The 15,984-nt window shown below is 42.0% G+C and overlaps 1 protein-coding gene across 3 annotated transcripts in view; it reads left to right on the top strand.

Annotated features, from left to right (window-relative positions):
• The window catches only part of daam2 (dishevelled associated activator of morphogenesis 2), a 50,332-nt gene that overhangs the window by 19,415 nt on the left and 14,933 nt on the right, over positions 1-15,984 (top strand). For all 3 annotated transcript variants that reach the window (XM_037240606.1, XM_037240610.1, XM_037240609.1), the window contains exons 2-5: positions 1,047-1,321; positions 6,300-6,389; positions 9,962-10,036; positions 12,144-12,238. In XM_037240606.1, coding sequence (XP_037096501.1) covers positions 1,154-1,321; positions 6,300-6,389; positions 9,962-10,036; positions 12,144-12,238 — 428 coding nt within the window. In that variant the 5' untranslated portion in view covers positions 1,047-1,153. The remainder of the gene's footprint in view (positions 1-1,046; positions 1,322-6,299; positions 6,390-9,961; positions 10,037-12,143; positions 12,239-15,984) is intronic.

Here is a 15,984-nt window from a genome sequence, read left to right on the forward strand (position 1 = left end):
AGAAAAAAAATCAGCATTGTTAGAAGGCCACTGTTTTTTCTTCTTTTCCCTTTATCTCTCTTTTAAGCTCATGCTGAAGGCCTGGCGCGTTCATAAAAAATTTAGCAGCCGGCTATTTTTAGTCAACGAAATGAGAACGCCTCAGCGCAGCGCATATGAGAGCGAAGCAGAGAAATGGCGAGCAGTCGTTCTCAGTAAACATAAGGCGGATCGTAGTTTCTCGCAGAAATCTCACTCGTACTACTTCTCGTTGCAAACATCGATGATGCATAAACATCAGAAAATACATCAAATATGAAAGCAATATTAATATTTCACTCATTTACTGCCAGCCAACTTAAAATGGATCCATGACTGAGTTAACTGCAAGAAACATATTTCTTGTCACTAGCTCAAACAGTACTGACAACTCTTGTTCAGTACACCCAAATAGAACCTTTTTAGTCAAACATTTCTGCTAGATTTACTTCTTTGGTCACCAAATGCTGGTAAACTGTTGCCATTTGTGAAAGGCAGTGGGTGTAACGTGTGGTGGTTGTGTGCGGGGGATTTTTCAAAGGCCGTAATGCAGTGTAAACTCTGCATTATTCCTTGATTCAGTGACCACCCATATCCCTTTTGTAGCACTGAGGAAATCCTCCAGGGTTCATGTGTCCTATTCATCGCTTGACTCCAAGTCTACTTGTTGTTATTCACTACTGTACACGTACTCGCGCACACACAGTCTGCTCTATTGAAAAGCGAAAGGGCACCGTTAGGGCAGCTCGGTGTCCGAACAACGACTCACAGACACACTGCCGAGGCGCGATTGTACCTCGCGGACAAGAGGTCCCTTTGTTGAACTGGAAGTGACAGCTGCGCATATCATCCTCGTCCCCGCTGACTCTGTTGTCTTGTTGCACTGATCTTTGCCCGTCCTCTTTGATAAAGGGGTGAACATTTAAAGCGTTGGTTTCATCAGTGATTGTTGCAATGGGGTCTTTTTTAGCATTAGGTGGAAACTTTCAGCTTCATAAAATGTTTCTCTCTTCTTTCTTTTTTTCCAGATCATGCCCCCTAGATAGCAGCCTTGACCTCTTCATCCCCCCCTTGGTCCCTTCCTAAACATTTTGGCTTCCACTCCACCACTGCCACGTGTGTTACCGCAAGCACCATGCCCCCCAGGAAGAGGACAAGGGCGGGCCTGGGGTTCCTGTGCTGCTTCGGTAGCAGCGAGCCCCCGGAGATCAACCTAAAGGACAGCGTACCCTTGCAGCTACTGGAATTCAGTGCCCCCATGCCGCCCGCTGAGGAGCTGCATGCTCGCTTCTCAGAGCTGGTGGTAAGTGTCTACCTACATACTTGAGTACATTTGACATCCCGCTTTTTTTTGCCCAACTTCATCTAAGCTCCTTTTGAACTATCCTCATTTCCAAATGTTTTCAGCTCTTTGGCTAGAAGAGTGTTCCTGGCACACTCGGGTCTTTGTCTTGGATGCTAAACTTCACCGCCAACAGAATAGATTACTGCAGCTGTCCAGATCAATTCAGGAGAAGCTAGGGGAAATCGACATTCCTTTGACATTGCAAAATATTTCATTGTTATCAAGGCTGAGGTTTCCCAGAAATGATTCTTCCAACGAGTGATTCTCTATGGAAGTGTCTGCATAGCTGCATTTGTACATTTTTCTTTGTTTTACATTTGCTACTTTTCTCAGAGGAAGATATCGCTGCCATGTTTAATCTGCCTTTCATAAGGCAAAACTTTCCTATGTCACAAGGACAGGAGGATTTGCTGCTTATTTTGGAGTCAATATTTTCTCTTCAACTTCCGCTGATGAGCCTGACACGGATGCCTGAGAGGAACAGCCATCAAAACAGTGGGAGCCGTACTTGATATCAAAACCTCTTGCAACATTTTGACCCTTGAGGAAAAGAGGATTTGGCGTTCTCTCATCTTATTGGCTCAGGTCCCTTCCACATATTGTGAATAGATTATTCTCGAGATGGTTGGATTGGCACTTTGTTTTTCACAAGCTCAGATGTTCCGTGCTCGGGTTCATGTCTCTGTTTTGCTTTTGAGAAGCTTCACGGCATTGGGTGCTGCAGTTATGAGTTGTCATTCAAAAGAGATGTGAAAAAATGCTCCTGTTAGTCCATAACTCATTGTGACAACTTGATTCATATTCGCTGACCAATACACAAAACGCTCCTACCCGTCGACGGTAATCTGGATAAATCATCGGCATTCCCCATCTGCTTTCCCGATTCGGCTACCTCCAACATATTCTTCCACGTGTCTAACAACCTGTGGAGCCAGAATGTAGATTGACGAGTCACATGGTCTCGACAATAATATTTGTAACATAAGCTTTGCATCACAGGGTGAAATTAAGACGCCTATTAGCAGGTTTCCTTGGCAACAGTGCGAGGGGATTATTGCTATGAAAGACTCTCTTGAGGAGGTGAATAAGACTCAATGGAGCCTCTGGAGTGGGAGCGACAGATCTGGGCCAAGTGTAGGAGGAAACCACCTCCAGAGTCCATAATGGGATCTTCCACTGGGTCCAGAGATGCAAGCTTGGCTCACGCTCTCAGCGCAAGAAGGCTCGAGCTGCCCAGTCAAAAAAGATTGACAACCATTTCTAGTGATTACAATCAGAAATTTTGATTTTCAATTTGCAAAAATATGTCTGACTTTTTTTTGAAGATGGATCCCAATTAATATTGTCCCAGTGTAAAATCATCATCGTTCGTCCACTTTCTGATTGAGAAATGTCAAAGTGAAGATGGCGCAAAATTATAAGTATTCTGAAAATTTGGGTGTTTGATGCCTCGCCAATAAAATGTCCAATATCAAGTTCTTAAACCAAATCCAAACGACTGCCACAGCTGCAACATACACGCTATATTTCTTTAATTTCAAACTGACTGAAATCCACTTTTCCACTCAACACTTGAGATGAAATGGCAAAGAGACTGTAATTATGTCATTTTATTCATTTTCTAGTCAATCCAACCGCTACCACACACACGCATTCATTCATAAACGCATGGCTGAGGCTCAAGGACATTTCAGCATGGGCCTTGAAATGATCCAATGAGCCACCCCTCGTTCTCTTTCAGCCTCATTGACTGAGGCTGTGCGTGAAGATTGACGAGGTCGAAACAATGTCAAGCGAATCCCAAACACGACGACATCATCACATCGACTATCGTTTTTCTGCGCCCTCACAATTATTTTTATTTTGTTCTGCCCTTGCTATTTCATTTCTGACTTTCTGAGCCAAAGAAACAGAACATTAGTCTTTCTACTATCAAGTTAGGCAAAATGTAGGACTTCATTTATTTAAGCAGTGGCTTGCTTCATTGATGGCCCCAGTCCAGGGCACGCCCTGGGATGAGGCCGACTTCCTTTGGTCTTTCCTCCAACAGGCATTTCCACTTGTCTGTCTGGGCTTTTCAACTCATCATTTTAATGTTACTATGAGTGGAACCATATTATGGAAGTGGTCAAGCCTTATTTAGAGTTTATGAGGGAGGCAGGAAGCAAGTTTTTTTCGAGGCACAAGTTTTGAGTTTTTGAGGGGATGTCTTGCAAAGGGAACTAAGCCAATCAGACTGTAATGTTTTACTTTTATTAAGTTCATGCCTTTAATTATAAGTCTTGCCATCTTCTCATTAAATTTACCCCCATTGCTCACAATATTTTCTTTATAAAAATAGTTGGGCATTGTAACTTCAAAAACAAGGTCTTGGATTTAATGTCGATTTAATTCAATAATTAATTACCGACAGAAACCTATTTCTGTGATTCCCCTACGGCCTAATATAACTTTCATCGGGGTTCCTATCTTGTCCAGGATGCCTGCAGGGTGTGTTTTATGCCCCCATGGTAGCCAGTGTGAAATATGATTCAAGCCACCTTTGAAATAACGCTTAATAAACGTTGCCTCCAGGCAGGATGTCATTCTTGGAGCGCACACTTCCCCTTTAGGTGGAGTCACACACATTCGAACTCAGTGGTCTCAAGATAATAACCCCACTCCCTTTTTTATCCCGCACATTCACACTCAGTTATCCTCTGCTCTTCCTGTCGACATATTTCTTCTGACATTTGATGCACTTTGTCAATTTTCACAGTTAGCACAAATTTCTAGCCTCTTAGGGGTACCGAGAGCCCCCATTTTCTCTCTGAACTTTACCTCCGTTGCCTCACTCTCTTTTTTTCACATTGTCTCAGTCTTCAATATTATTCAGCACATTTGAGAAGCCGACTGGCCTCGTGAAACAGGAAATTGAATGATAAGGCCTGTCCGTCAGTGTGCCGCACACATCAACACCGTGACAACCGTTTTGATTTGTAACATTACCGTAGTCGATAGGCTGTTGAAAAATTGAAAGCTCTCAGTAGCCTAAGGTATGTATTTTCCCTTTTTGAGCAGCAGGTGTATCAATATTAGCTTTGGTTTATATGAATTCCCAACCGGAGTGTGTTTGGCGGCGACGTACGGCGGCACCGGTTCTGTACAGCCCAGGCGGAATGTGTTTTGCTTTTGTTTGGAATTTTCACTGTGTGGAGATTCAATGTTTTGGGCTATTGCGTTAAGGTCATAAGGGAAGAACATGTCATGCAAATCTGCTATGGGAACATGAAGAGAGGTGGAGGTAGAGGAAAGGAAAAATCCTTTTGTTGTGTTTGGCTGTTGTGACGAAAAAATCCTTCGCCCACCCAATTTCCACACATCGTCTCTGCTCTACGTTCTCATGCGCGGATGAAGTCCAACACAACTCGTGGGTGCGTGTGCGCATTCTCTGATGGTCAGCGACATCAAAACGAAAAAGAAATTCTCATCTCTCTCCCCATATAAACAGTAAATGGATTGCGATCTTGACAGTGGAGTCACATAATAATATTCATTCATTCATTCATCATCTGAACCGCTTATCCGCACGTCACCCAAAAAATGTGGTGAGTGCTTTAGAGGATGTGTTAGCCCTTCTTCTCCCCTTTCTTTTTTCCTCCTCTTGCTACTCTGCAATTTCAAGCACTCAGTCATTTAAGTGTTACGTAAAAGCCTTAAGTAAACATAAACATCCCCTAAACTGTAGAATCCTGCATTCCGCAGATGCTTCAAGCCTGTTTTTCATCGCGTACACCCTTCTTTCACATCCCGTATCTCTCCTCCGCCTCGGACATTAAATCGAGAGCCCTAAGGCAGAGTGAAGTAGCCGGAGATCAACTATTGGCTTCAGCTCCCATCTGGGTTGAATCCAAAAGTCTTATTTTCACAGATTCCCGCACAAGCTCCCAGTATCAGGTCTTGTAATTAGCTGCAGCTTGGACATCAGGGCTTTGACCCGGCGAAAAAGCGACAGGCCCGCTGAGACAAACCCATTTGATTTCTTAGCCGAAGAATGTGAGGAGTAGTTTGCGGTTGAAATCAAAATCGGTAAATGTTAAGGAATGAATGGTGGACCTCTGTGGTGGGTACAGAACTTGAGAGGACCATATTGGGGTTAGAGTCACAGTCTATGAAATGAAAAATTCTTGGACCTGTGATTTTCAAGCTCCTTTGAGGCTTCTATCTGGATGTCCTCAAAGTTCACACCATTCAGCTTGTTCCTTTTTAAAACTCACTATAATTGGTTCTGGTTTTGAAAGCAATGGATGAGAGATGATGTCACTCTTTAACGTGTCAGGCTCGCAGCGTGCACCTCACTCAGCTCAATGGATTCAATAAAAAAAAAAAGCTCCGAGGCTGGTTTCAAGGGGGCCCCCTACCCCTGGCACTGTTGGCCATCCTCGGTCTAGGGGGACCTTGGGGGTCGCGGTGCTTCTGGTTGACGTCATGGTCCCAAAACCATTATGATGAGATTAGTTTTAGCTGGAGCACAAAGCTCTGCTTCTTAAGGATCTCATCATATCCTTGATGTTTTTGTTTTTGATTTATTCATTGCCTTCCTCTTTGTCCATGAAGGCATTTCTTGTTCTGTCTCCTGTTCCAGATTTAGCTATGTATGTCCTCTCAATACTTTTCTTTTCCTCTTTGGCAAACATGGACTCATTTCCTGGGCTCATATGCATTTCAAAAGGAGAAGGAGGCTCCGTGTGCACGGCTGAAGAATTGAACAGAGCAACGGAGAGAATGTAAATACTCTTCTGTGGTCGGGAGAGGATTGGACAATTCATTTCCCCCCCTGCGAATTCATGATTGTTGCTGTAGATGGATATTCAAGAGCAGAATGTATCCATCAAAAAATGACCTGTATGTATAAACGTATATAATTATTCAAAAAATGAATTCTTCTTTGTTACAGGATGAGTTGGACTTGACGGATAAGAATAGGGAGGCCATGTTTGCTTTGCCAGATGAGAAGAAATGGCAAATCTACTGCAGTAAAAAGAAGGTAAGTTCTTTTGTTGTTGAAGGGCAGCATTCACCCGAGCCAGGTTTTAAATCAGCTCAGACACACAGTCGGGCCCAAACCCAACTTCTAATTTCTGTTTTGGCATAAACATTGTTGCTCGATGACGCACAAGAATTACCAGCTTGCAAAATATCCTACATGGAAAACATTAGCGACATAGTAAGTCGCAAGTGTCCTATGTCCTAGCTCTGCTGTACGATAGTCAACATACCATGGACGTTCTGGTTAGCCCTCTATTTCACCCCTGTTGCCTTGCCAAAACATCTCCCATTTGCTTAATATCCCTTTCCCAAAAACTCCAGCCTCACTTTGTGGTCAAATATTCTGCAGGAAATGACATTGCACTTGGAGGAAAAAGAGCCATTCAGCTCCTCATTCTCTCAATAGAAAATTGAACAGATGACGTTAAACCCTCCCTTGTGCCTCTTTGCTAATGTAACCAAGATTTTTGTCTCTAAATCTTGAAGGCTTAGTGCTTCTGATGGCATAAATGAGTAAACACATGACAAGGTTAGGACATTCTTGAGTTAGCATTAAAACCCAAAACAATCTGAGGTCTGTTCAGGTCTCGTGGAGGAGACGGCGTGAAATATGTTTAAAGGTGAAACAAATAAAACAACTGTGTGTCCTGGTCAGAAAAGCAAGGGGCCAAAGCGGGCTTGCCCATGTCAGCAAGCTGGAAGAAGAGCTAAACAAATACTCCATTCATGGTTGGAGGCAATATTGGAGAATACCTCACTTGTCTGTGCGTGCTTCGGCATCCAGGAGTCCATATATACTGTCTGCAAAGACTCGCAAATTTCAAGTGTTGCACTGCACATTTGTAGCTTGGCTTTAGCACAGTAGTGCCCTGTCCTCTGTGGAATTACAGCGTGGTGGCAGCCATTGGAACATAGAGACCGCAAAATATTGCTCACTCGTTCCTTCCTCCCTGTGACGAACACTACTTGCCTTGTGTCCCTCCGCTTGGCGACGTCGTCGCTTGTTGTGCTTGTATAACACGGTGACAGAAAGACAGCTAACTTGATACTAAACGAAGATCTAATGTAGCTACTACCCATGAAAGAATTCCAGTTGAGTTTCCAGTTGGCGTCAAGTTCAAACAATCCGGTCCAAATTCGATCGTTTGTATGTTTTCGCGTAAACACGCCAAATAAAGGTTTCTTTGTGGCTTCAGAGCTGCCTTCAACAAAAATAAGCGTAACATGGAAACTGTGTACCATGACTAAGTCCAGTAAAATATCTTTCAAGGCTTTCAGACATGTGCTTGAGGCTGCCCTCTTGGTACAATTCCATGACGCTGGAAACTTGTAGGAAATGGCAATGGCAAGTGTTACATCATGTCCAAGGATTTAATATCCTGTCCATTTCCTGTCTTTTTAGGTGATATTTTATAAGCTAGCCTTCCGTCGATAAATCTCCCCCCGTGGAGATTTAGAATGTTTTGAATGTTGGACAGTCTCCCTCAATGCCTATCGGGAAGGTGTTGGGGTGGCAGTTGGAGCGGAGAATATGTAAAATATTCATTTCAGAATAATATCTCAATGTTTTAACAAAGTGCTATTGTAGCTGCCTGGGCACGATCCATGACACACAAGCTTTGGTATATTGAAATGATTTGAAGAATTCTTTGCAACTGACATCATGGGAACATTTTAGGGAAGACCCTTTTCTGCTCCAACATAACTGTGGCTCCGTGTACAAAGCAAGGGCCACAAAGGTTGAACTGTGGGACAACTTGGAGACTTTATATCAGCACCTTTCATCAGCACAGACACACAGAGAGCAGTGTTGATTTAAAAGATAGATTCGTCGGTCTTTTGCAGTCTGTGAAATATATTATTGTCGGAGAAACACTGCACGACAGGAGTCACCAATTTTAGTCCTCGGGGTCCGCTGTCCGACATGTTTTATGTCTCTGACCCGGCCTGGGGACTGGAATTGGTGACTCCTGCTGTTAAATGCTGAGAATGGCTTGTTGTATAACCCAAAGGGATCTGAAAAGTGTCATTTCATCTAATCTTGCGTCCCAGTCCCGCTCGAAAATCCAACCATCTGTCACACGCACAATCAAATATTTGTGAATTCTGGCTTGAGTCAGTACAGCCATCAACATTTTGTCAAATGGAGAAGAATATCCTTCGGAATAAGAATACTTCACAGTCTGCCGGGTATTCCTTTCCACCTCTGCTCCAGCTTTGAATGTAAATCGTATTTAATGTCACCAGACACGTGGAATGTATGTTGCGTGTGAGTGAAACTGATGGGCTTCCTGCTCCTATGTTTCAGCTGAGCATGCAACTGGAATCTATTTTGCAAGGAAAGGAATAAAATATGACTACCGACAGCAGCATTTTTTTTTTTTTTACAATAAAGTATATTTCAAATAGCCATATGTGATACTAACTCGGATTGTCCCAATCGCTTCCGGTTCGATATTGCAGCCTAGAGTACCGACATCATCAATATCAATACAAGCTTTTATTTTCTTTGGCATGAAATGTTAGAGGAGACTTGACAATAGTCAGCAACAGTAGGTATGAGAAAATACGATCCATTTATTCCAAACATTTGGGTTACATGCTGGCTCTGTATACTGGAGCCAGTCACTGCTGGATAGAACAGCAGGAGCGGAGTCTCTAGTGGATTTTTTGTATACGAGTGCTAATATCCAAGGTTTTGAATGTACTCATATAATCCGATACTGTTTTTTTAGGGGGGCTGATATCAGATGAATATCGAATCTCAATATTGAATTGGAAATCATGTGCTACTTTAGGTTAAAGTTTTCCTCACTTTTTTTGGACATGACTAGCAGGGTCCGCAGGTTGTAGTCTACACTAACAAAATATACGGTCTACTTATAACGCCCCCCCCCCCCCCCCCACACACACACACACACACACAAATTACAAAAATGTATTCATTCCTCACGGTCATCTTGGGAGCAGTCCGCGGTCTACCAGTCAACCACAATAGACAGGCTGGGCACCCCTGCTCTATAACAAATAATTCTTTGAACACAATAGTCTATAAATTACACCACTTAGTCTTGCTTGTGGAACTGAAAGAGTAAATTGCATTGAATTTTTTTTCAAGATCTTTTAGGAAAGAGGCAAACCAAGGTTAATCTCAACTTCAAGATCTGTCTGGCAATGTCTACGGTTTGACTGACTTCTATTGTATTCTAACAATTCATGCAGTAATTCAGATACATTTAACTTTATCTTAACGAAGTGGCAGAGTGCAGTGTAGATCAGACAACCACCGTCTCAACAGCAGCAGAGAGTCTGGCAACTTTGATGAGTATCCAATAAATCCAAGTGTAAAGTCCTTACGGCAGACAACACCAAAGTTCTTAAAGGTATCATAGCCAAGCTGATTATAGTCATTATCTGAGTCTTAATCAGATTTTTGGGTTGTCTGGTTCCTGCACACAATAGTCTTCAGTCCTAGGTGGAACATTTTGAGATGTGGTTTATTTGCCTTTTCCTTTTGGTCGTTAAAGTAAAAATCAATGTTTGACACTTTGTTTATTTATCTCTGGACAGGAACAAGAAGACCCGAACAAGCTGGCTACAAGCTGGCCTGACTACTACATTGACCGAATAAACTCCATGGCTGCTGTAAGTCTTACTTCTTCTCAATGGAATTCCGAAATAAATGATATTCTTGATAAATCCCAGCTGCATCTTCACTTTCCTCCAGTATGGGACGAAGAAGTGACTATTTTTTTTGGAGGGTGGGTTGATTGTCATGCTTTGCTGACTGCATGAGCAAATTCCATCAGTGCGACCCCAGCGTTCTCCCACACTGTGATGACAAACAGGCCAGTTTTACACACAACACTCAGTGGGAATGGCTGTCGGAGACATGGAGGGAAGCCAAGATGGAACTGCTCATTACTTCTAGCCGTGATTTTTTATTTTTTTTGGCTGCCAATGAAAACAAGTGGTCAGCCATGCTCTCAGTATTATTTTGAGCACAACTGCTGCGATGGTTGTTTTGTCTTATTGTACGTTAGGCCAATTTGCCCCACAGAGCCATCAGCTGGAACCCATGTGGATGGCCGGACTGACTACAAGAAAATGTTCCAAGATTCTAAAATACTTCAAGGGGCGTTTTTAAGAAAGAAAAAGCTTGCACAAAACACAAGAAGAAAACGACATGTGCATATAAGGCAAATTCTCCGTTTTAATCTTGAACAAGAAATCTCTTGAGCAATCTATTTTTTGCACATTCCCATTATTTCCTCATTGCCTTGCAGCATCTTGACAAGAGAACATTCAAATAATTCGCAGTTGATTTGTTTGACAATGACTTCACGTCTTGGCTCCTATGAGATAGGGCTCACCAGGGAGAACCTCCTTCTACAGTAGCCGAGTTATTGCATGAGCTCATTTTTGCTTGGAGGCCCAACAAGATTACCGAGCAACCCAGCATCTTGGTGTTCATTCATAAAATCATGTCACAATCACATCCCTGAAATTACTTCATGGCCACTGAGTGATATTTCAAATGTTCTTGCGGTTACTCGGATGAGGGTTTCCATTACTCGGTTGCGTCACTTCGTACATTCAGCATCGGAGCTCAGAACCGCAAGAAATGAAAAAAGGTTAACGGCCCAAATCAACTTGAGCTTGTTTGCACCTTCATGTTACATATTTCGTAATGAGCTACTATATCGAGACATATCGATATGTCACGAACGTCATTGACTTCAGTTTCGGTTCAATTTAAAACTGGGAATTGGCAAACTCTGCAAACATATTTTCCACACGTACATGGTTCCAATTAAGAATTTGATTGGTGGTACTCGTTGTTCGTGCAGTTAATGAAGCATCGGTGCTTAAGGGAGTATTTGTGGCTCCAAAATACTCGTTGAGTGGAATCCCCTCGTCTGTTGCACCAAGCGGTTTTAATCATATCCCCATGTGCAGACTGGACCCAGGTTATAATGCACTTACAAATAACAGATGTCAAAAAGAGACTTGTGTACAGGGTGAACCTAGGATGCATTTGTCTCCCCGACATCGGTGTCCAACTTCCCGTTGACTCACAAAGGATTTATTGCCAGAGCTTCTTGGCGAAGAGCGTTTCTACCATCTGGACGTAGGGCTAAGTCGACACAATGGTTGTTTTGACCGAACTGTTTCTCCATTAAACATTCACACGTCGGACAGACAAGAAGCCTTGTGAAGTCGTCAAACATATGGAGGCTGTTTTTAGCGAGGCGCTTATTGTTAGGTCATATGTCCTTTCTCACCGTGGAATATTTACACCTAGATGTCCTTTTGTTGAAGGAAATGGAGCCCTCTTTTAAATAAATTCCTCTTCAGTCAATTAATAGGTAGCCACTGTGACTTGCTTACTTGTAAAACACACTGTTGAACGCACACACTTGTCCATGTATGGTGGAAGACCATAAATTAAACAGAAGACCTTGCGGTCCTGTTGGACGTCAGCAGAGCAGCACTTTGATATGACACGCAGCCTTGATGTTACATCAAAATATCAAACTCTGGACCAGGAGCTTTTTTTCCAATGCGCTTTTCCGCCATCTTGATTTCAACTGCTGGCATGCTGGAGTTTGTTCAAACGAAACAACATAATATTAACTGTGGCTTTCCGGTGTCTAAAACATCTTGCTCAAGCGAGTGCTGTTTGTAAATTAAATCCAAATTCGGAATGATTCACTGGATGGTCATCAGCTTTTTTCAATGTTCTCACCAGATGCAGACCCTGTTTGCCTTTGATGAGGAGGAAATGGAAATGAGGAACAAGGTAGTGGAAGATCTGAAGACGGCGCTTCGGACTCAGCCAATGAGGTCAGCAGATTTTCTCTCATTGAGACAAGTCACTTGTTTAAAAGGCAGTGAAACCATTTTACTGTTGGAAGTATACAATTGACCACTGCAAATTCATCTATTGGCAATTTATTTTTTTTATTAATATTTAAAAAGATCATTTTTTAAATATTTTTGGGGTGTTGTTTTGTGAAACGCTGAATAATAAATAAAAATAATAATAAAACGAAAATAAAGAGAAATATACAGTGTAGATTTTTTTTCCAATACAAATCGTGGTGATCCACTATAATGTACTCCATTAATTGAAAAGTCTTTTGAATGTTAGACATGATTATTATTTGATTGTCTGTTAATGTGTCGAAATGAGGATCATTAGATATATTACTTAGGTGTTATTTTTAGACCATTCGGACAGCTGTCCAGCCACAATATCCTCAATGATACAAACTGTCTCCCTTTATTTCCCCATCAGCAGCTTCTCACTTGCTGTCTTTCAACTTGGGCCAGTTCAATGATGCATTGGTCTGGAAGCAAGCTTGTATTTTCTCGAAGGAGGCCATGATGTGACAAACCTCTGTGTGTAGCGTGAAAATACTCACAGTAGACTTAGTGTCTGGGTCATGTCTGGGTTGTGTATATCTATGCAGGCTTTGCGTAAGCAATGTACCTCAATGCTAATTAAATACATTCTCACATTATTCTTCTGAGGAAAGAATAGTTCCAGATCAAAAGGAACAATCACCAACAGAAAGAAAAACTTTTCTGTAATTAGAAGCACAAGTTTCAAACCCAACAACATTAAGTTTTTGGGTGTGAGTCTGAGCTTTAATTTGAACATAAAGTCACACCCGAGTACAAGGTGTAAGGCCAACCAAATTATGGGGGAAAAAAATGTGATTTCTTTCCAGTCATATATATATATATTGTTCGATATTTTTCATTTCGTTTTTGATTCTTTCATTTAACTAACTTGTAGTGACTCTACATTATTCATGATTGCGCTTATCATTATTAGAGTAAGTTATCATATTTTTTTATGCTCAGCATAGCAGGTTGATTTCCGAGAATGAGTGTTCAGGGAACTCGTGTGTCAGTTTGATGACAGCTGCATGATTAACCCCTTAATGAGGAATTTGAATCAGAAGTTTATTGATCCCCGAGGCGTGTTTTATTTTCCCCTTTTACTCTTGATGTTGTCTCTTATCATGTCTGTGACAGAGGACTTCAGCTTCATCGTATGTGTCACACTTTTATGGCAGTATCTGTTATAATTCATGGATGTGTTGGGTCAGTGCCGGCCGGGATTGGCTGCAGTCCCTCCTCGCGAGCCAGAGAGCCAGCTGCTATGTGGCGTGACAAAGCCCTCCTGTGCCCTCAGACCTCTTTTTGTTTGGCTGCAGAGTTAAAAATACATGGTGGCCATGCAAGGAGCCAGGTGGCAAGGACAGAAAGAAATAGCATTGCTTGCAATCAGCCACTCCAAAACATAACAGCTGGATGCAAACACGTCAGCCTTGTTGTCTTTAAAATCTCATCATCACACCAGATGCTTTTTAAAGTGGACAACATACGAGCTGCTCCAAACGAATGATCAATATTTGCCCTGCTGTTCATATCGATCAGGAAACGAAACAACGATTTTTGCAACAAAAATCCTTCTGCTTAATATTTAATTTTTTTAAATTGACAAATTTACCAAATAAGCCATAGCAACTCTCCAATTTGAAAAAAACTTTGAGTATTGTGACAAAGCAGCTTATCGTACGTTGTACATTAATCGATGACAGTATGTTGAGCGTTTAAATAAATGAACGCATTCTCAGCCAACACATCATCTTCTCACTCGAAGATAAATAAATAAATCTACTGCTCTATTGATTGTGACATTTTGTAGATTGTTCTGTCCACCGTGGCATTTCCTGTTATGATAAGCCCGTGCGATTCGCACATTCTTGGCACCAGTCGACTTCTGATTTAGGCATTCGAGGTTAAGGCGAGTTCATGCGAGCTCTTATGATCGTTAACACTTCTCGTGCGTGCGTGCCCTTTGTATATATACATGATATAAATTGACACGGAGCTGTTAAAAGTGACAAGCTGGGCCATGTGGCTAACATGTACAAAGTAATGAATCTGGGCCTGAACAAAAACCTGGATGAGATGTTCTGGAGCTATTTTGCTGCATGTGCTTCTCTGGAAATCTGTGCACCAAACAAAAAATGAACAAAATCTCAAGACTATCGAGGGATTCTTATTGAAGTGTGCTGTGCTGGGCTTGTGTGAAGGGTTACTGACCTAAATGAGCTTTTGACAAAGTGCTCTTCCTTCATTCCACTGAAATCCAAACTGATCCTTTATTGCTTTACGATCATTTCCATAAAATAATAATCTTAAACGCTGCCGCACATGACGCTCTCTTTGGACCTGCTTCCACGATCGACTAGTGTGCTCTTCTTTCATTTTTGGTTCGTGAAGGTTTACTGACCTAAATGAGCTTTTGACAAAGTCCTCTTCCTTCATTCCACTGAAATCCAAACTGATCCTTTTTTATTGCTTTACGATCATTTCCGTAAGATAATAATCTTAAACGCTGCCGCACATGACGCTCTCTTTGGACCTGCTTCCACGATCGACTAGTATGCTCTTCTGTCATTTTTGGTTCGTGTCAACACATTCCAAGTTATATTGTGCTTTTTCTTAATTTCTATTTCTTTTAAGCTACACACAAAGTCTAGTTGCATGTCCACGTTTCTTACTGCACAGAGAAAAGGCAAATGTTTATTGCTTTCACCTTTTTGAACTCCCAAGAAAAGCATCTTTCACGCTCTGCTCCGCATACGTTCTTTACTCAACTGCTCAGCTTCAATTTTTTTTCTCCTGGCTAAATTATCTCTCGCTTAGGTGGTCTTGCAATTCTTGGCTTATACGCCAAACTACTTGGCCTGGTCTTTGGATTCACTTATCACCGCTGGGCTGGAAGGTGAAGCTTGCGTTCCACCTTGTGGCTACCATACCATGTCAAATACGGTGCATTTATTTATCGATGTCTTCAGCCCTTAGGGAGGAAATACAAAATCACTTTGTTTGCTGGTGCATCTGTGAGCCAAATGCATTGTCAACGTGTTTTATTTCTTTGAGGAATTTGTTGGTCATGCCAGGTAAAGTGTGTTCTGTTGCCTGAAATCTGGAAGTGATTGTGTCGACGTAAAAGAACATCTGGCCTCAATGTAGGGGCAATATTGATTTCCATGTTTTGTGGTTTTTCCATGCCTCTAAAAAAGTCAAAGGGAAGGGCTTGCTCTGTGGTGTCAAAACAATGCAATCAGCTATGCATTCTGTGTGTGTTTTCTTTTCTCACCCTCTCGCAAGCCTGCTGATTGAAATGATTCATCATGACCATCGGGAATCTGACAAAGTTCATTTGTGTGCATCGGCCCGTCTGTCATTCAGCTTGTCAGCTTGATGCTAATAGCCGGCGCCTCTTCTATTCAGACCAGCAAGTGAGACCCGCGTCCATATGTGCTAGTGATCATTTGTCACTGAGCAACCAGAGCTTATATATCGTGACACAACAGGCCTAAATGACATCATAAAAGGAAAAAAATAGATACAGAGCATAGCAACTGCTTAGCAACTGATACATCAAGGAATGATGAGTCACAACCATGGCGAGGAGGCCGTCGTGTGAATTGAAGCATCTTGTCTTCGTGTGCCTAAATCACAACCAGTTCAATAAAAAAAAAAGTGGATGTAGCTTGGGCATT

This window comes from Syngnathus acus, chromosome 22, assembly GCF_901709675.1.
Source record: "Syngnathus acus chromosome 22, fSynAcu1.2, whole genome shotgun sequence".
In the NCBI taxonomy this organism is placed as follows: domain Eukaryota; kingdom Metazoa; phylum Chordata; class Actinopteri; order Syngnathiformes; family Syngnathidae; genus Syngnathus; species Syngnathus acus.